At 43.2% G+C, this 20,351-nt stretch overlaps 2 protein-coding genes across 4 annotated transcripts in view; one reads left to right on the top strand and one right to left on the bottom strand.

Moving 5' to 3' along the window:
- Positions 1-7,337, top strand: part of TBXAS1 (thromboxane A synthase 1) — a 337,857-nt gene extending 330,520 nt beyond the window's left edge. For all 3 annotated transcript variants that reach the window (XM_054033509.1, XM_054033517.1, XM_054033501.1), the window contains one exon: positions 524-7,337. In XM_054033509.1, coding sequence (XP_053889484.1) covers positions 524-598 — 75 coding nt within the window. In that variant the 3' untranslated portion in view covers positions 599-7,337. The remainder of the gene's footprint in view (positions 1-523) is intronic.
- A 118-nt stretch (positions 7,338-7,455) lies between these two features.
- The window catches only part of LOC128840035 (protein mono-ADP-ribosyltransferase PARP12-like), a 29,752-nt gene continuing 16,856 nt past the window's right edge, over positions 7,456-20,351 (bottom strand). Inside the window, exons 8-12 of the mRNA XM_054033488.1 lie at positions 18,175-18,271; positions 15,469-15,544; positions 13,069-13,199; positions 11,127-11,278; positions 7,456-10,091 (exon numbers count right to left, since the gene is read on the bottom strand). Coding sequence (XP_053889463.1) covers positions 9,784-10,091; positions 11,127-11,278; positions 13,069-13,199; positions 15,469-15,544; positions 18,175-18,271 — 764 coding nt within the window. The 3' untranslated portion in view covers positions 7,456-9,783. The remainder of the gene's footprint in view (positions 10,092-11,126; positions 11,279-13,068; positions 13,200-15,468; positions 15,545-18,174; positions 18,272-20,351) is intronic.

The raw sequence follows: 20,351 nt of genomic DNA, 5'->3' as shown, positions 1-20,351 counted from the left end.
AGGTATTTTTCTCTTTGTTTTGTTTTTACCGACCGCGTAAAGCTGAAACCGCGCATGTTAAATGCGCGTAAGATGCGACAGACCTGTACTTTAATCAAAATATAATTTGATTCGTCATTTAGCAAATAAAACAAACTTTATAAACCAGAGCCTACACCCCAGATCCTCCGCTGGTGTCAATAGTCTGTCACTTTACACCAGTGTGTTTATCAGAGTATGCTGGTACTTGTGTGCGTGTGCACCTACTGTACATTTAATAGCTCTAGAGCTCACAGCAGTTTATTTTATTTAGATTTGTAAGATATCTGGACATCCATTGTCTAACCCTCTAGGTATAAATTATTTTTACCATTATACTGCCAACAACTGGCTGTAAAAAGGACATTTTACAACCTTCCACAAGGTCTGTATGAGTTAATCTCATAAAGGAAACTGAAAACATCATCAGTTTGTACTTGTGAATCTTTTACACGCACGTGCACACAGTGTGTGAAAGAGTAAATGTATATTTTCTCTTTTTCAGATTCCTTTGCAGTTGACATCTGTATCGTCATTAGCACCAAAAAACGGAGTCTATGTTAAGATAATACCTCGATAGAGCAAAAACCCCATTCTGAAAGCCTCCAAGGAGGTGATCCATTGCTCAGTGGCTCACTGATAGATTGGGGGTAACATTTTCAAAAGTACTTAAGTGATTTGAGAGCCTAAATCTCATTGAAAGTCAGTGGGACTTTAAATGTGTGGGCCAAAATCCTGCTGACTTTCAGTGAGACTCAGGCTCCTAAGTCACTTTTGAAAATGGGACTTAAATACTTTGGAAAGTTTTACCTAAGTTTTACCCAAGCACATTACTGTGAATAGTATCTGAAAAAGCCTCCCACTTTTCATCAGCCTTAGTGGTCATAGCAGGGCCCACTTCATTTCACATCTACATGGGAGTTTGTCCAGGCTCCAATGTGACAATCTTACCAGTCTGCACTTCCTCACCTTCAGTAGATTTCTATAATATGTTGAATGATAGCTTGTTAGCTAACACCTTTTAACAACAGCCCTTTGTCTCAATAAACTCTGAAGGGCAACATATGTAGTGGTAACAGCAAGGACTAGGAATCAGGACACCTGGGTCCTACTCTGAACTCTGCTATTGACTGATCTTGAGCAGACAGCCTAACCTCACTGTATCTGTCAAATGAAGACAATGCTTACTCACCTTTTGTAAAGCTCTTTGAGACATTTGGATGAAATATGCTAGTATTATTATCTAAATTTTGTTACAATGGATTTAAAAATAATGGTAAATGTCTGTACAGCACTTAAGTTCCTATAAGCAGGACCAGACCAAAGAATGTTGTAGACTGCTATTACATTTTGCAGCCTCCTTCATTTCCTTTGACCCAATGAGCTGACCAAGAGTAGTGCCAACTGAAATGCATAGAAAGGAAAAGTGTCGTGCCATGCTGGGAAAACTCCTGCTGTGCCACTATCTTCAGGTCAACCCTAAAATTCCCTGAGTCCTCCTAAACACTTCAAACTTGTATATTCCAAGGTTCTCTAAATACTATTCAGTAACATGCATGAGCTAGTGCTTAAAGCCAAGGATTGGGAGCCAGGAAAATCAGTTCCAATAGCTACACTAACTCCTGAGGTGACCCTGCAACAAGTCACTTCACAAACTTGTGCCTCACTCAACCCACATAGGGAAAGAACATGGGTGAATGCTAGGCCCAGATGCTGCCTGCATGTCTTCACAGCCCAAGCAAAGGCAGCACTTACTTGATTCTTCAGGACTGTTTGCCCACCGCATCTGCAGTAGCTAAAACCAATTTGTCCATGTTTGGAATTCTTCCATATTTGCGCATATGGAGAAAACTGTCTCTTCCGCTGCAGTTTTGGGGGGCGCATGATACCTAGATAGAGGCAGAAAGTTTACTCCATGCCCAAGCCTGGGGGGGAAATTGAGAAAAAGGAAGAAAGTTGTCATAGGCCCAAGTTTTTGTGTGTGTCCCTGTTGCAGGCCCCTGGGTCCTTGGGGGGCTAGTGGAGTGTCATGGAGCATCCTTCAAACTGGGACACTGACCATGACAGCTGCAGCAGGATTAGAATTCCCACCAGCTTCTACTGCTGTCTTAAGCCTCAAGGAACTGTGTCCCAGATCCTCAAAGATATTCCACTGATTTCAATGGAAGTCAAAGAGCCTAAACACCTTTGAGGATGTGGGCACTTGTCCCTTCCTAGGCAGACTAGCAGCGCCGATGACATTACAGATCACTAGAGGAAGTTCTACCCACTGAAGAAGGTAGGCCTCAGTTGGAGAGTGGGGTGATAAAGAGGCAGCCTTCCAAGTTTTGGGGGGAGATGTATATTATTTTCTTTAAACATAGGGCCCTACTTTTGTTTCCACTGCGCACTGAGATCATGAACAAGAGGAAAGGAGGAGGTTGGTGAAGTTTATTCATTTTGCCAAAAATATTATTTCCTCCACTGTGAAATTAAATTTCCTCAAGTTCTAGCCAGCTGAGCGCTCATGAGTACTTTTATCAAAAGCTCACTGGGCTTTTTTAAACTTAACCTCAGATTGCCCTTTAAAAAAATAACACCTGTTGCTAGTTGACATGTAGGGGAGGGAGGGAAAGCCACACTGGCTCTCTTTGGGAATTGGGCTTCTGCTGCAGCAGCTTCAGCCGAGCCAGGAACCCTTCTTTTCTAAAGCTATGCTAGAGGAAACACCATCTCTCTTGCATGGTAGACACAAAAACAGCTGCAATATATTTTTCTGCTGCTGCGTGAAAGTTCTCTGCAGATAAGGTACAAATGATATTGAGTAAGGAGCTCTATTTTAAGACTGCTGCTGCTCCATGATTTCCATCTACAGTCTCTTGCTTGCGTATGGCACATTGAGACTGGTATGATTGGCACATGCTGCTTTCATCTCTTGCTGGTCATTGTGACCACACTTTTAAAATTCATGCTCTCAGCTTCCTTACCAAGGCTTGTGTTTATTTCTGTCATGGAATTTTCTTCTAGCTTGAGTTCTAGAGTAGTAACTATGGATTATAGGCCTGATAGTTAATGCTCCACCTTTACCATGCTGGAGTTTAAATGACTCAATGTGCCTATGAAATTAGCTATTGAGTTAATGGTCTTATCTAAAAAGATGTAGCATGTACCCATATGCACTATTTTGCCTCATTTTTTTCAATAGCATATTATTTGTGGTTGTGATTCTAAATTATACCTGTAAACTGGAATAGTGTAGTGTCTCATTGAAGATTTTTCCCTCCATTTGACTTAAAGAAAAAGTGTTTGTCCTTTTCTTGCTACCTACATCAGAAAGTCAGCCTCCAAGTTTTCTTCCAACAGTGTTCTCCTGCTCCCCCCCGCCCGTAGAGTAGTAGGTCCTCCCTTTCTTCATTTTTAAACACACACTTTAGAGCCAAAACCTCTTAGGTGTACACTTTACCACATCACCTATTTATTGCCATATTTATCCAAGGGACTGGAGCTACCACAACACGTCCACTGGAATTTAAAAAATATTGTAAGAAAACAGATCAGCATAATTGATACAGTGCATTGGGTTCTAAGGCATGGAAACAGGCGTTACTGAAGGGACTTGGGTTGTCAGATACTTAAAACTGATATGTATATTTTCATTCAGAGCCACTCAAATGCAGGTTAGTGGCTTAACTAAGAATACAGTGACTGTCTTGCAGGACTTTTCAGCTAGCATGTTAATACCAGCTTGCCCGTTCTTGAATACAGGGCTGGTTGCAAAGAAAGTAAGTGCCAGCTGTAGTGACTTGTCCATTTTGAGGTAGCCAGTTTTTCCCCACAGGTGCAGGTTAAGCCAGAATTCTGAATCTGAAAGTTAGCCACCATTTTGTTAATTCTACTTGGAGGCAGTCAGTGTCTTTGAACTAGTGTGGCAACTAGAAGGTTAAGAGGGAAAGAGAATGCTTCGGGACAAATCAAGAGTCTTGTACCCCACTGCTTTCTTTTAAATGGTAGTTGCTGGCCTGGCAACCACCAACTTTGTTATACAACAGCACTTGATGATCCTTGCTCCACCACTGATGAAGCATGGTGGGGAGATGAGCTCATCTTTGCCATCGAACTATGCCCTGAGGGTCAGAAAAGGGATAATAAATGACACTGCGAGCTGCCCTTCTGATGTTGCTCCCGCCCCTCACTGACTTGAGATACAGGAAGCTGTCATTGCCTCAAGGCAGCTTTTCCAATCCCGTCTGCCACTTTTCTGGAAAAGGGGATGAGGGGGAAACAGCAGCCTGCCCTAAAGCTGAGCTTCCTATCAAGACACACGATAAGAGGAGGTGAAGCAGAGAAACAGCTGCTTGGCTGCCGAAGCCTGTAAGCGCACTCGTTGCTGGGACACATCGTTGAGCTGATGTGTTAGAAATTTGAAATCGTTTGGAACTTTTCCTCACGGTGCCACAGCAAAGAAGCCCAGCTGCACTGGCTGCTGCTGTGGGGGCAGGTAGAACTTCAGGAGGTGGTGGCTTCCCATGCTGCTAGAGCAGGAGTGGGCAAACTTTTTGACTAGTAGGCCATGAATACTTGTGAAATTGGGGTTGGGGTGCGGGAGTGGGTGAGGGCTCTGGCTGGGGATGAGGGGTTTGGGGTGCTCCGGGCTGGGATTGAGGGGTTTGGAGGGGGATCAGGGCTGGGGCAGGGGGTTGGAGCGCAGGAGGAGGTCAAGGGTGCAGGCTCTGAGCAGTGCTTACCTCAAGCAGCTTCAGGAAGCAGCAGCATGTCTCCCTTCCCGGCTCCTACAGCTTCCCTTGGCTGTGGTTCCTGGCCAATGGGAGCTGCGGGGGCGGCACTTGGGATAGGAGCAGTGTGTGGAGCCCCCTGGCTGCCCCTACACATAGGAGCCAGAATGGGGACATGCCGCTGCTTCCAGGAGCCGTGCGGAGCCACATCATGCATGGAGCGGGGCAAGCCCCTGACCCCGCTACCCAGTTGGAGCTCAAGGGCCAGATTAAAACGTCTGACAGGCTGGACACAGCCCGGTGGGCCATAGTTTGCCCACCCCTGCACTAGAGGCTGATAGGTCTAGTTCTGCCTCAATGCTACAAACAGGCTGAACTTCCCATTGTAATGGAACTGTGGCCATGAGCATGAGGGCAGCTTATTGCTCCCATGGCACTATAGTTGGAGGGTCTATAAAAGGGTCAGACTGATCGTTACTACTTGGAGCAGGGACTAATGTTTCAGGTGCTGTACTCACATTTCACAATGAGATGATCCTGATCAGGGCCCGCTGGCACTCCTTAAAGTAACAGGGAAAGCTACACATTACCTCTTTGTTTATAGATGCAAGGCTAAAAAGTCAGTTTACTTCAATGTATCTTTCATCTGTGGCTCAGAGTGATTGCCTAATATTTCAGGTTTAGCACACTTGTTTAGAGAGAGACACCACTTCAGCAAGGAAAGAAGTGAATGTCTAACTTCCCTAGAGAAAGTATAGATGCTTTATGCCTTGCACGGTCTGGCTGCAGGTTTGTTTTAAAATTACATGTGACTGCTTTAGAAGAGTCTTTGCTTTCTGTCATCTGTCTGGAAGTGACTAGGACCTAACAATGAAACATCTTCAGGGAATTCACATTTTCCAATCAATGCTAAAAGCTGTAACTTTAAAAGTGTGTTTTTATATAACTGTATTGGGATAGAGAACTTTGGCAATGTAGTAGTTCACAGAGCACTTTTCAGGAGGGAGAATTTCTATTACTCTGGATTACGCATGAAATTTTATCTACTTTAGTTCTGCAGCATAGTAGGAAGTCACTTCACAAAATAATATTTTAGATACATTTTCTGCTTTCTATTCTATGAGTAAAATGGACTTTCCACCTGAACTTTACCATAGATGCTGATTTGTTTAGCATATATTTATTGTTCCCCCAGGCCTTAATAATAGCACCTGTATTGGAAGGGTTAGAGGTCAACTCATAAAGCTGAATCTCTCCCCCTTGTTATTGAGGAAAGTTATGCACCGGGCAACAAGCTAATTTCTTTTAGACAGACATCAAGTCGGATCTGAGACGCTTGCTCTCTGTCTGGCTGCAGTTTGCCACCCCTCTTCAAGCAGTTGGCAGGATTTCCTCAATTGTTAGTATCTTTAAAACTAAGCTGACTCCCACAGCAATACTCACTTAAAAATGGAGAAGGCATCTGGAAATCATTCAAGGCACTTTTGAACAAGAGGCCTGACCTATTTACTGTTCAGTTTCTATGACATGCACTGATCCAATGGTTAATTAACTACCCCCTAACAGCTGTGTAACCTCCCCATTTCCCTGACCTTCCTCCTAAAATAAAGTACTTTAACTTGAGCCACAGAGGTCTCCCATTACCTTCATTTCCATGATTCCTGATGTCCTCTCCTTAAGGTTGCCCTGTGTCCATGCTTCTAGGTCCTGCCTTGCATGAAAGTCTGACCGCCTCCTCTGGAAACCTTTTCTTAAAAGTCCCCACTTCTAATCCAAACATGAACAAAACTCTCTCTCTCTCTCTCTCTATATACACACACACACACACACACACACATACATATACATACACACACATCTACCTCTCCCTCATGTATAAACAGAGCTGGCCTTCACTCAGCCCTCAAATCAGGCCCTGGCTGCAGGTATCAGACTTGGCAATAACATAAGATGAAATGCTCACACCTCTCCTGTCATTCCCCACATAGTTCTTAGCTAACAGACTCTGTTATCAAAGCTCTATAAATCAAGGCAGAAGCTGAATATCTTGCAAGCCTGAAATACTAAGTTAATAGGTAGACTCAGTTTCCAGAATATACGCAGCAGGTTGGTCATAAAATGCTGAAGTGCCCTACTGTGCTGCAGACTGCATTACTGTCAAGCCAGTTTTTTGTTTAGCCCACCTTCCATATGCCTTCCCAGGATAGGGCTGCGGCAGAAATCCATATAAACTAACCCCTCTATCATCCCACTCTGTAACACCACTCACTCGTGTTCCAAACAATCAAGAGCTATGGCTATCACTTCAGACAGTCAACAGAAGTTTGCATATAACTTAGGTTTCATATGAAGTACCTTTTTTAAAAGCCAATAATTTCCAACCGCACTGTAAACATAGAGGACTCTACAGACTCCCTTAGTTTGTAAGAACTTGAACATGAAAGTTCACTAGAATCAAAAAGCGCAATTAATGCTGCTATTTTCAGCACCCAAGATGAGAAAACATGAAAAAAGCAATAAAGCCTGTTTTTCCCTGGGATGGAGGGAGAAGCTTCCTCAACCTTTGAAAACTTACAATAAAAACTACTCTGCTTTGCATGAAAGACATTCAGTGTGAATCTACTTTGTTGCTACTTACCACAGTAAGAAACAAGGATCCACCTAGGTAGAAACATTAAAGAGGATTAGAGGATACAAAGAGGCCAATATTTGACTAAAACCTTAATCAGTTTTCAGTTCAAAATATTTTAATTTGCATTAAAAAAAGAGGAGCCATACATATTGCCACAGAAGATACACATACGGCTGAGAATAAGAAGATTCAATTTCAGTTTCAAACATTAAAAACGTTGAGAATAAGGGCTACAGACTGCTTCAAGTTACGCATTTTTTCCTCATGGAAATCTTGAGGCACTTATAATACATGACTAGCCAATGCATTTACTATAACTGAAAGATAGCTGCTGTAACCCCACCATTCCCAACAATTACAAAGGAGAGGAAGGATCCTGAGTAGTGGTTTCCTCTCTCCAAGCAATGCAAATGTTAAACTTCAGTCACCAAATGAGAAGTATACAGCAGCTTACGTTTCCAGGTACCAATAAAAGCCTTATTAAACCCTTCCCTACCAGAACAAACCTGTACGGACAGTGAAAGTTATGGAAAGCTTTAGTGGTTCATCCAGAATTCTCACAGCTCTATAGAACGCATTCGTTTGTTAGTTGTAGCAGTGTCATCACAAAACTAAGTAGCTCATCTGTTCACAGCAGGGCATTAGGCACTATAGTTTATTTTGTGTACATACGGACAGTCTTATTGACATACAAGGATGGGCCACCTTTAATCAGTCCTTGCTATGTTTCCAGCTTTAGCACTTGCTTGCAATCTTTACCAGAAGATAGATGAAGAAGTCAGACGAGATCCATGCAGTGTAACTAACTAGTGATAATCAGAGGCATTATTAGGATTCTGAAGTTTCTTCTGCTCTCCCATATTGCAGCAGGCTTTTGGACAGAGCTTTACCCAGCACATAAATACACCCCAGAAGGGAATTTATTAAAAATCCAGGCTTAACTTTTCATTCACACGTTAGTTAACAAGTGGAAGGGGAAAGCCTCCAAGAAGAGAGGAAAGCTCAGAAGTGCAGTTCTATTCTGAAATGCAACTACTGTATGTGAAATGGTACATTTACTCTATCTGTTCCTTGCATCTATAAGAACTAGACAGCTGATTTTAGTGTCAGAGTTTTGATTACTTTTTACTCCTGTTAACATACAGGAATGAATAGAGCCAAGATAAATAGTGAACTAGATTCTATCCTTTCTGAAACATCAACAGAATTGTTTTCTATATTCCAATTACAGGACCAATCACTTAAATCTGTATAGCCCCCACAGAATATAGTGGGTTTGCACAGATGTCACTGAAGACATATGACATGACCTACGGAACCTTTATTATTGGCATTGATAAAGGAGGAGGAAAGAACCTCGCTCAACGCTTAGATCCCCAAGTTGAGTTTGCAGGGCTGACAGCTAGGAAAAACAGCCTTGTAAAAACTTTTTTAATCTGGGGCCACCGAGACAATAAACACGATCCCCACACTGATTCTTAAAGTAAAATCATGTTTTTAAATATCGCAAACATGTATCTATATACCACCTCTGACAACTAGGAACAGATAACAGCAGAAAGCTGTAGCAGCCACCTCTCTCACACCAGGTCAGAAAAACGTCAATTCTACAGGAAAGTCTAAAAGAGAAAAAAGAGTAAGAGAGAGAAATTCTTAGATGTTTTGCCTGAAGTAGTTCCGCTGGAGAGGAGAAAGAACACAAACCAACTGCTCTGGTGTCCCTTCTTACACACCTAAGCTTGCCGCTGTTCCAACCACAACACACAACTCTCTCATTTATGTTAACATCACAAATCCTGAATCAAACTAATGTAACTGTAGATTTAAAGCTTCCTGCATTATTTTATTTGTAACCCACATTTAGGGCTTAGCAGGCCTGAGGTATTAGGAGGAGAAACCCTTAGCAAGTAGAGGGTTGTAGGAGGTCACCCTGATGTGGTAGCAGTGATCCACGGGAGGTCCGTGTGAGCAACAGTCCAAGGAAACTATTAAACAAATTGCTTGCCCACAAGAAGCCTTGTGCAGATTCTGCCCTGGCTAACTAGTTTCACAGCTAACTTCACTAGGGGAGAACTAATGAAAACATAATTACTTTTTTTTTTTTTAAGAAGAATTTCATATGACATCACAACCACCTGCTTTTCTATTACTTCATCTCACATTGCAAGAATCATATGAACATCTACTGGATTTCTTAAATCCCCTAGAACAGACTAACAGTGGGAAAAACAAGTTAGCCCCACTAGAGAAATTTAGGAATAAAGACAGGATTTTAAAAATTCATAAAAATACTATGGCTTTTCTAAAATTTCTTAAGATAGTCACCCCTGCTTACTGTTACAAGGAGAGGGTGGGGAGTCTAAATGTATCTAAAACATACTGGGCACATTTTTATTAAACAAAAAACTCTCCTCAGTTAAGTCAATTCCGAAAATAAGCACGTGCAGCCATTGAGAGAGCAGTTGCCACCGCCTGGTCCATGTATTCAATCAGATATTCAGGATAAATCTGATGTTTCTCAAAGATGACAAAGATAGATGGATTCGAAAGGCTGTTCACGCAGCTGTCATAGAAATTGTTTCCGCTGTCCTTGGCGGGAGGACGAAGATAGGAAGAGCTACCAAGGGTAAAGTCCCCCGCCAAGACCCGAGCCAGAAACATGGTCTTGATGTTTGAGTCGGTCTTGCTATAGTTATCAGAATACGATGCATCCCTTGCAAAGTAGCTTCCTGCAGTAGACAAAGATAAAGTTGGTAAGATTGCTGGCTTCCTGTAATACAACTATTGGAATTGCAAGGAGAAAAAAATCTTAATGTTTACTGAGAGAATCAATCAGAAGCTGGTGAGAGATTTGTAAATAATTTCTTGTGTGTGTTGGGCATCCTTTCCAGCATAATTTATCATTAGGTATTACCACAATTCGATTTTTCACAAAACATGTTAGGTATTATCAGTGTTTTTTTTCTAATTCCTCTTTCTCTTTCTTAGAGTATGCTGTCTGCCCCCACACCCATCCCACCACACACCCACAAAGCTTATAGTAACGTTTTGGAAGCTTGAAATTGAAGTATCTTGCCTTCCAAAATGTTCTAATCGTCATAAGCAACCCACTGGGTGAATAAACTCTGGAACAATAGATTAAATGTTTAAAAAATTAAAGCCCATTTTGTTTCACTTGATATGTTGATCCTTTGCTGTAAATAGGGCAGTGGCAGGGACTGTATCATTTGCCAGGGATGGAAGGAATACTGAAGCGGAGTGTAGTTTACTTGCCTGGCATCAGAGACCAACTAAATACCACTTCCTCCTGGGGTTCAGAGAAGACAACCCGTGGCTCGGGGGATGGGGGGGAACATGGACAGGAGTAAGGGGGCCAAGGCTGGGGCCACAGCTTGGGGCAGGAGCAGGGCCAAGAGTGGAGTTGGAGTGGCAGCCGGAGCTAGGAATAGTGCTGGGCAGCACTCCCTCCCTTCCCCTCTTAAGCACATTTTTCCACACAAATAAGTGGGTTTACACTGCACAGTGTGGAGCACATAGGCCAAGATCTGTAGAAGTGCCTGAGCTCCAGCTGAGTGTGTTTGTTACATTGCCACATTAAGTGGTTAACATTAACACTACCTATTTAGGCATACAGCTAACACCTAGCTCAGCTGAATGCCTCCTCCCTCTGCCATTCTCAAGTTCAAACTACTGCTGCAGCTCCTGTTTGGCTAGAGAAAGTTCTCTCTAAATCAAGGTTAGCAGAGCACGAGGTAGAGAATTACCTTTGCCATAAGCTGTCCCATGAAGACCACAGATTCTCCAGTCAAAGTTCTGCTGGCAGATGGCATCGATATGCTTTTTACTGGTCCCATGAAATAAGTGTCTTTCACACACATCCTTTCCTCCACTAGTCTTCTGCATTTGCTCTTTCTGCCTGTAATAAAAAGCATTGTCAAAGTTCCACAGTGCAGAGCCAGATTATTTTAGCCAAGCAGGTTCCAATGAGGCAGCACTCAGATTATTTGTGATGAGTGTTGCAGAGTGTTCCGATTTTGCAAAATATTTTAATATTTTGAGTAATTGCACAAAAGTATGCTTTTAAAAAGGCCTGGTTTAAACAGAAACAGAAGCGAGATGCACCATGTACTCAAATATACCTAAAAAGAAGAACAGGAGTACTTGTGGCACCTTAGAGACTAACAAATTTATTAGAGCATAAGCTTTCGTGGACTACAGCCCACTTCTTCGGATGCATATAGAACTTCTATATGCATCCGAAGAAGTGGGCTGTAGTCCACGAAAGCTTGTGCTCTAATAAATTTGTTAGTCTCTAAGGTGCCACAAGTACTCCTGTTCTTCTTTTTGCGGATACAGACTAACACGGCTGTTACTCTGAAACCTGTCAAATATACCTGTGTAAGAACTTATAAGGCTCTGACTGTAGCCAAGTGCCTCCAAAATATTTAAGAATAGAAATATTAGTCTTCCTTCCCAGGCTGTTGGATAAATACCTGGATATATATGTGTGTGTGTGCGCACATGCGTGTGATCACATGTACACCCTACTAACAGAAAGCCTAGTCAGAGGGGAGTTTGAAGTCATTCTGAACTCTTGCAGAAATTCCCTAAACTAGAACTGTGAAAGTTCTGTGTGACGGGGTGTACCAATCCCGCACTGGGCCAACAGGGACGGACCAATCACTGTGGGCCCAGGAGGCCACGCCCCCTTTCCCCTGCTGTGCATGCTCCAGGTGGAAGAGCTGGATAAAAGGAGGCAGCCCAGCTCAGTTGGGGCTGGCTGCGGAGGAAGAGGGATGTGTAGTGCAGGCTCCTCCAGAGGGGCTGTTGATACTCCAAGCAGCAGAGCCCGTGGACCTGGACTACACTGTGGGCAACTCGCCAGCTGTAGGGAATGAGGGGGACACCGAGCAGCCACCAGCCAAGAAGATGCCTGGGGTGCAATTTGTGGTAGGAAGTGACCAAGGGGATGTAGTAGAAGCTGATGCCTAAACCCTTAGTGTGGAAGTCCCCAGCTTCATAGGGCCCTGGGTCAGAACCCGGTGGAGCAGGAGGGGCCAGGTTCCCCTACCACACCCCACAGACCAGTAGGCATGGCTGCTGTTTGCTCTCGGTCCCAGTCCAGAGGCTTAGGGACCATAGATTCTTTGTCCTGCCCCGCCCAAGGGCTACAGGCTGACTGCTGTTCTGCCCCACCCAGAGGGCCAGAACCCCAACTGCCTGCCCTAGCCAGGAGTCTCAGGTGCTACTGACTGTTTGCTTGCTCGGCCCTGCCCAGAGTCCAGAGCCCACTACACTGCAATTACCTGATCTAACAGGGAAGCCCAACAACTGGGTGACAGGGTGGCCCAGCTCGACAAACAGTGCCTCCTATCACATTCTGTCATTTGCACTTGCAGGTCTCCTTCACTGGCTGCCAAACTTCAGTTCTTGTGAAATGCAACTCATGGGAGATAATGCCTCTCCCCCTCTGCAAGCCGTATCTCAGGGAGATGGGCTACTCCCACAGAGGGCTTTGAATATCAGAATAACCTCCATCTTGCCTGAGTTCTGCCTCAGCCAGCTGCAGATCTCAGCTAAGCAGTGGTCAAGCAAGTGCTAAAAAGCATTGTGCAGCAGTTTACATGGCTGCATACTGGCTTCTCACATAGGACTCTGAACATAACTAACAAGTACTAACATACTAGAGCAATGTTTTACACATACCACTGATACACTTTCCAAAGAGTCGGGTTCTGGATTCTCTGAATCTCTTGAATGACTGTTTTGGGCATTGTGCGCTGAAAGTCAGCCTGGACCTTCTTGTATTCGTCAGAAGAGCTGAGAAGTTTGATCAGCTGTAAAAGAAAATATATGTAAACCAGTCTCCTATCTTTTACAGAGTCACCACAAACCACCACATTATTACTGCTCAAGTCCTGAACGCAGGGGGTTCCTGCTTGTATTTTACCTTAGAAACACCACGAAATCAACTTGAGCCTTCCTACTTTTACTAGAAGATTTGTTGAGGTTTTTAGTGGGGGAATATTGTGAGTTCTTATACTTTAAATAAAGAGATGGGGGGCAGGGATGTTGAAGATTCAACAAAAAGCTTTCTTTCTCCAATATGTCAATCACAGTAGCCAAATAGAGCTGGGGGAGGAGGAAGTCACAAAACGTTTGTCAACATTTTTCCTTTTTTATTTCAAATTTTTGAAATGTGAAAAATTTCCACTTGCTCTACTAAATAGATGTTAAAAAGCAAGACAAAAATCCCCACACAATTTAAGAAACTACCTCCTCTTCTCCATTGTTTGGCTTTATAATCAGGAATAAAAAGCCCAACCTTCCCCCTTCCCCCCCTTCAGATCATCTTTAATGTCCTGCCTTAGGAACAACATGCCTATCATCACCTGCCAGTACACCCTACGATGAACACAAAATACTGCACTCCCACCGGCTCCACCCAAGAACAGAAGTAACATAAGTTTGCCTCACCACCCGCAGCTATCTTATGTAGCTGAATTTAGTGTCAGTGCCCAAGGATGCATGAACCCTTGGACCACAACCAAACACAAAAAGAAGACAGCAGAACCAAAATAAAATAAATAAAAGCATTGAAAAGCCTTGTGGGTCTGTCTTCCCGCTTTGATTGCTGGATGTTAACCAGGCCTTGGGTTAACGTAGTCACTGCTTCTTGATTAGGCCAAAGCCCTGATCCTGCAATAAGGGATTCACAAGTGAGCCCTTGCACCCCTACCAAGCCCCACTGACTCAGCAAGGCTCTTGCAGGTACAAAGATCCACCTTCCCCCATCTTAGTGTGATAGCAAGCACAAGATTGCAATTACTAATATAGTAAGTACATCGTGTAAGGGATGGTCATCTACAAGGGAACATGCAACACTGAAATAAAGGTTGCTTACCTGGAACAAAGGTGCTCCAGATGGCTCTGCATAGTCACACACATGAAATAATGCACCACCATGTGGTGCCTTGCAGGAGAATCTTCTTCTAGCAGTGTCAGCTAGAGCGCCTTCGCGCCCCACCCCAACTGCCCCCCTCAGTATCACTGACATAGCACCTTTGTCTGATCCATCAGATTCAGACAGCTCTGATGCATAGAAATCAGCACTGCTAACAGTGGCTCCTTTGCCCTTGTGCCTCATTTCCTTTGGTGTCACAACGGTTGTAATCAAAGGCACTGACAACTCCGGTTATGATAGACTGATGAAATTCATCTTCCTGGAACAGGTAGTGGACAGTGAAGCCGACTCCATTCCTGCAGTTGCAGAGTTCTGCAACAGCTGGAAAGCAGTATGGCAGGAGGTACGGAACTGGGAAGAGTAAGTGAACTGTTGCTCATCCTTTCCATGAGACATGGGGCAGTGGTATCCGACGACGTGGCCCTCGGTTCAGCCCTATACAGCCTTCCAGGAGCTGCAGGGACCAGATACAGCCCCGACAGAGGATGCGGCTTCTTGTAACCCTTCAGTCTTTTGCTGCTGGGAACCACAGGGGCTAAGACTGGCCTTACGGATCTCAGATTGGAGGGCTTGGATCCAGAAGGTCTCGCCTTGAGGGCTTCTTTCAGGAAAAGGTGGTGCAGGCAAATCTCCTTATCCTCGCATGCTCTGGGAGTTAAGATCCACTCAGAAGGTGAATGTTCTTCTCCCAGGCACCACACATGGTCATTGGACACCAGGAAGACAGCCAGGCAGGAAGCGCATCTCTTAAATCCCAGCTTCTTCTGTTTCCTCAATTCCACCATAACACAGAACCAAAAAAGATCACTCACTAAACTGACCACTAACACTAACTACCTAACACAACAGAATCTTTGGTTCCAAAGAGGTTGACATCTGTCCAGCCACGCAGTTGGAAGGAAATGAAGTTGTGAGGCACTCTGCCCCCTAAAAAGCCTCGCCCTCAGAATGTGGCAACGCTGAGGGGAGAGGTGAGGAGCATGAGAGCACGCTAGCTGATACTGCTAGAAGAAGTTGTATCGGAAATCACCACAAGGTGATGCGTTATCCCATAAGTGGGAATATGCAGTGTCTCTTGAAGAAGAGCCTACATTTTAAGAAAGCTGTATGTGATCAGACAGAAAAACTTAAGAGCTCCATACCTTGTATCCCAATTCTGGTAAAGCTGATTTGTCCCAGTGAGCTGGAATGGATTCTTCCTGTGAATGCTCAACACCACTGTATATTACAAGAGAGTTATTGTTGGTTTGTTTGTTTGTTTTAAATCATAATATTTAAGAGTATTACCTTAGAGAGTTTTGCCTAATTGAATAAATAAAAGGTAACCCAATATATCCAGGCATTTCAAAACTGTATCTTCAGTTTAGCAGGCGTAACATATCCTGTCAAAAGTATTCCAAACCTCACGTCTGTTAATTAGGAACTGAGGCCCCAAGTCATCAAAGCACTTTGGTACATATCTAACTTTAAGCATGAGAGAAGCCCTATCGATTTCAATGGGAACTATTTCCATGCTTATAGTTGGGTATGTGCCTAAGTGCTTTGCTGAATTGGGGCCTGAGCACATAAAATGACAGAAAAGCGCTCAGTATCAATTGTTGGTATGAGTTGTGTCACCAAACTGAGCTCAAAGTACCAATAGTTCTGGTGTAGGTCATCGGTTCTCACACAAACCCAACATTTAAAAGGATTAAGTCTCTTTTGTTACCATTAAGCTCACTTTGCTTGGGCCTTCTGCAATTTTGAGTCCCAGTCTCCACAAGGTGAGAGTTTATGGTTTCCTTCCTACTGATTATAAACAATCTACTATTACACATGTCCAATTCCACCTGCCTACACAGGACTCAACCATATATGATATTTCCAAAGATAACAGGTTATAGATAGGAGTTTCATAATATCAGAGCATTATGTGAAAAGACTGAAATGCTCAGCCAATATGCTCTTCCCCCCCCCGCCACCCCCCACAAACTCCTGTACTACTTCAAAATACCGGAACATTACTTTCCAGTACCTAACGACCACAATATCAAATTTATTGTCTTCAAATCCTGCTTGAATTTGATACCAACAAAAGCATGATTGGGGCACCCATTATGTATGCACCACAGTGGTTAGGAAACATTTCAGCATCACAAATGCATTGTGCTTTAGTTCTCAGTTACAAAAAACTAAAACATGTATCTCCATCATAAACTCACTTACCCAAAATAACATGTTTAGCTAAGTTACTACACTATTTTACCTTAGGAGGTACAAATGCCCATGATCCTTTTTACACCAGGTGTTCCTAATCCTCCCAAATACTATACTTCATTACTTAAGCAATGACCATTTCCAATTTGCTACATAAATTGTCAGTTACAAATTTATGGCATAAGACAAGCCAGGAACTGCAAAATGGTTAGGCAGAACTCACAGCTGTTACTTATATTTTCATTAATGACCTACGCACAAAAAGCAGGTGTGTGCCAATGAAATCTGCTGACAACATAAAACTGGAGGCATTTTCAATACAGAGGAGAATCAAAATATTATACAAGAAGAATTGGATTACCTAGAGGACTGAAGTAATAGAAAATGGATGAAATTTAATAGTACAGCATGGAAGGTCATGACCTTAGGGACTAATAAGAATTTCTGCTATAAACTGGGGGCTCATCAGTTGGAAACAACAGATAAGACAGATCTGGGTGTATTAGTTGATCCCAGGACGACTATAAACCAGCAGTGTAATGCAGCTGTAAAAAAAGTGAACGTGATCCTAGAATGTATCAGACGAGGCATTTCCAGTAGAGATAGAGAAGTATTAATACCATTGTATAAGGCACTGGTAAACTGGAATCCTGTATACAGTTCTGGTCACCCACGTCCTCGAAAGATGAATTCAAACAGGATCAGGTATAGAACAGGGCTACTAGAATGAGGGGTAGGGTAATAGAGAGCCTATCTTACAAAGAGGACACTAAAAGAGCTTGGCTTGTTTAGCCTAGCAAAACAAAGGCTGAAACAGAGTTAACCAACCAGGTTTAAAATAAAAATATATGTAGCCTTGGTGAAAAGGGATACTGGGCTTCCCATCAAGTCACTGACCTGAATCCTGCTGGTGGGCTCTGCCCCTTCCTACCAACTCCTTGTGGTCTATGCTTACCCGATTGTCAATTGACTCCAGCAATGAGTGAGCTATTTTTAGAGTCTAACTAGAAGGTGTGAACAAAAAAACCACCCACTCAACTGGATAATTATTTTCCCCCCATAGCTGTTCAGTTTTAAAACACTGCCATACTAGTTTTAGTTGGGTTAATTTTGTGTGTTTTATAGGCACCAAGTACTATAGAAGCGAGATGTGGGCTATTACATACGGAAATTAATCCTCGCTTACCTTCACATTTTCTGAATTCTATCTGAAATTGCTCTCGGTTTTCAGACACATTCCATCCTACCTCACTATTATTATAATTAGCATTTATAGTTCAGTCGTGCCTAGACGTCTCAGACATTTCAGGGCCTCATTGTGTCAGGTCCTTTACAGACATATTAAACAAAAGACCCTGCCCCCCAAAGAACTGACCTCTCCCCCATCTGCTTATGCAACGTTTTTCATCTTGATCCAGTCTCTTCTCAGTCAGGTAGGGTGTTCAGGACCCATGGGTACAGCCATATCTAAAACTCTTTCCACTTCACATACACTCCTCTTTCCCTCCAAAAGTGTCAATTCTTATTATAATTATCTTAAAAGCAGTCTTTTTACTTTTGCTTAGTACTCACGCTCTCTCTGCAAGACACTACATAGTACTGCATGAATACATAGGTATCCACCACCTCAGAGTAGAGTAACTGTAGTTTACCTGATTCTCCGTTTTTCCACGTCTTGCGGGGAGAGGAATTTGGGTCTCCTGCAAACCTCTCTCTGTGTCTTATAGCGAAGGTTTCTCTGATTCATGGCTGAAAACACAGCACAGACAGCCAATTTCTCTTTCAACAATCTTCACATTTGGGGCAAAATTCTCCATTAAGACTCTGCCAAGACTACCACCAGATGATGCCAATGTCCCGCTCTTACTACATGCAGCCAACTCCCATTTGCATCACAGACTACAGGAGTCAAGCTCTACCATGTAGATCAGATAGGAGAATTCTGACTCCAATTTTTTATTTATTTATTTGTTTATTTTTAGTTTTGCTCTGAAATCTAGAGGAAATGACAGATAATTCACTTCACTTTCCAGGGCTATGGAGAGAATGGATGCATCATAGATAGCAGTTGTGGAAGCATCCCCACACTGTTCTGCTCGTGTGCTTCAACCTTCACCTGGAAGGACCACCTCTACAGAATGGGTAGATGCATTCTTCATACTCAGGTTTCAGCCTCTCCCTTAACGCTGTCAACAAAGGCGACCTTTCTCCCCTTACAGCTATACTTGGACCATTAACTCTTCAAATATGCTACCAAACAGCCATCACAGGGCACCAATTTTCATTGACTGACAACACATGGTAGTCTGGATTTGAACCAATGATCCAGGAATGAAAGACTTTGCTACAGGGACTCTAACAGCACAGTTATGCCAGCATAACCCCATAGTGCAGACGCTGCCTACAGCAATGACGGAAGGGGCTTTTCCCCCATTGCTGCAGGAACATGACCTCCTCGAGTGACGGTAACATTCTTCTGTCAGTCTAGCTGCATCTACGCTTGGGGTTAAGTCAGCACAGTTACGGCTCTCAGGTGTGTGGATTTTTCAGACCCTGAGCAATGCAGCTGTGTTGACCTAAATTGTGTGTGTGTATACAAGGCCTCTGTATCGCATTTACTGTCCCTAAACAAAACCAAAAATAAATCCAGTCTCGTAGATTTTTAAATAAAAATAAAAACGGAAACCTTATTTTTGGAAAATAAGCCAGAATGTTATACCATTCAGGCTGTCCGGGCAAAGATGTCTGTATTTGTTTACAAAAATAAAGAGCTGGATTGAAGGAACAACCCTCATTGGTTACTCTAGTATTTCTAAGGAACTGACCTACATTAGCTTAATTTCTTGCAGAGGTAACTGGCTTTCATCAGATGCTGTTAGCACACTAAGAATACACACATATGGCCTCTACAAGCCAAGTAATTTGCTCATGATACCTGCAAGAATGAGGATGCTTTCTAATTTTTAAAGGAAAACTGCACCCATTCTGCATCATGCTTACCAACAATAAAGTGACTTTTTAAAAGGGTGGTCATAGTTCCCAATTTTTTATTCTATTTATTTATTTTAAGTAGAAAGTTTCAGTTGCGTTTCCCATCCTGATCAAAATTTTATTTTTTGGCTTACAGTTCTCAGCCTCCACTTCCTGAATGAAGAATGGTCTGATGATACAAGACCCAGAACTAGCAAAGCTTTATGACTAGACAGCAAAAATTCCCTCCCCCCACCTTTCCCAGTGCAGGAGGCAATCCAGGAAGAGAAAGGAGGCATATCAGGGAAGAGGTAATGAGGCTGTGGAATTTATAATCCAGCAATTCTGCCCACCACATTAGCACAGGGACACAAGTTAGAACAGGCCTGAGGTCTACCCTAGACCATGCCTGGGGCCAAAACAAGCCCTGGCTGTCCCTAATACAGGGAGCTGTAAGCCACCTACCCTTTGTCCACATGCTGGTGCCAGGGCCAGCACAGTGATAAAGTTTCCCTCTGGTGTCTGCATAAGGATGCATGGTTTTCCAGAGTCATCCTCTTATCGGGGGCTTGTACCCTACCTGACCGTGTACTGCAACTGTTGCCAAGTCATACAAGCAAATGGATACAATCATCCGCAAACAGGTTTTAAAAAGGAATGGGGTCTCTCTTTCAGGGAAAGAGAGAGAGAGAGAGAAAGAGGCTCTGCAGGGAAGACCCCTAGAATTGCTAAGCGTGGGGAGTAATCTCAGGGTGAAATTTACACTGTATAAGTTACCAGAAAGGGGTTTAGGTAGGACTTTTATACTCTCTTCAGAGCAGGATGGGAACTCCATGCTGCTTACAGGTGTATAGACTGA

The sequence above is a fragment of the Malaclemys terrapin genome, chromosome 1 (assembly GCF_027887155.1).
Source record: "Malaclemys terrapin pileata isolate rMalTer1 chromosome 1, rMalTer1.hap1, whole genome shotgun sequence".
Taxonomy (NCBI): Eukaryota; Metazoa; Chordata; order Testudines; family Emydidae; genus Malaclemys; species Malaclemys terrapin.
Note: the sequence above shows the minus strand (reverse complement) of the source record. Positions and strands in the feature narration are given on the sequence as shown.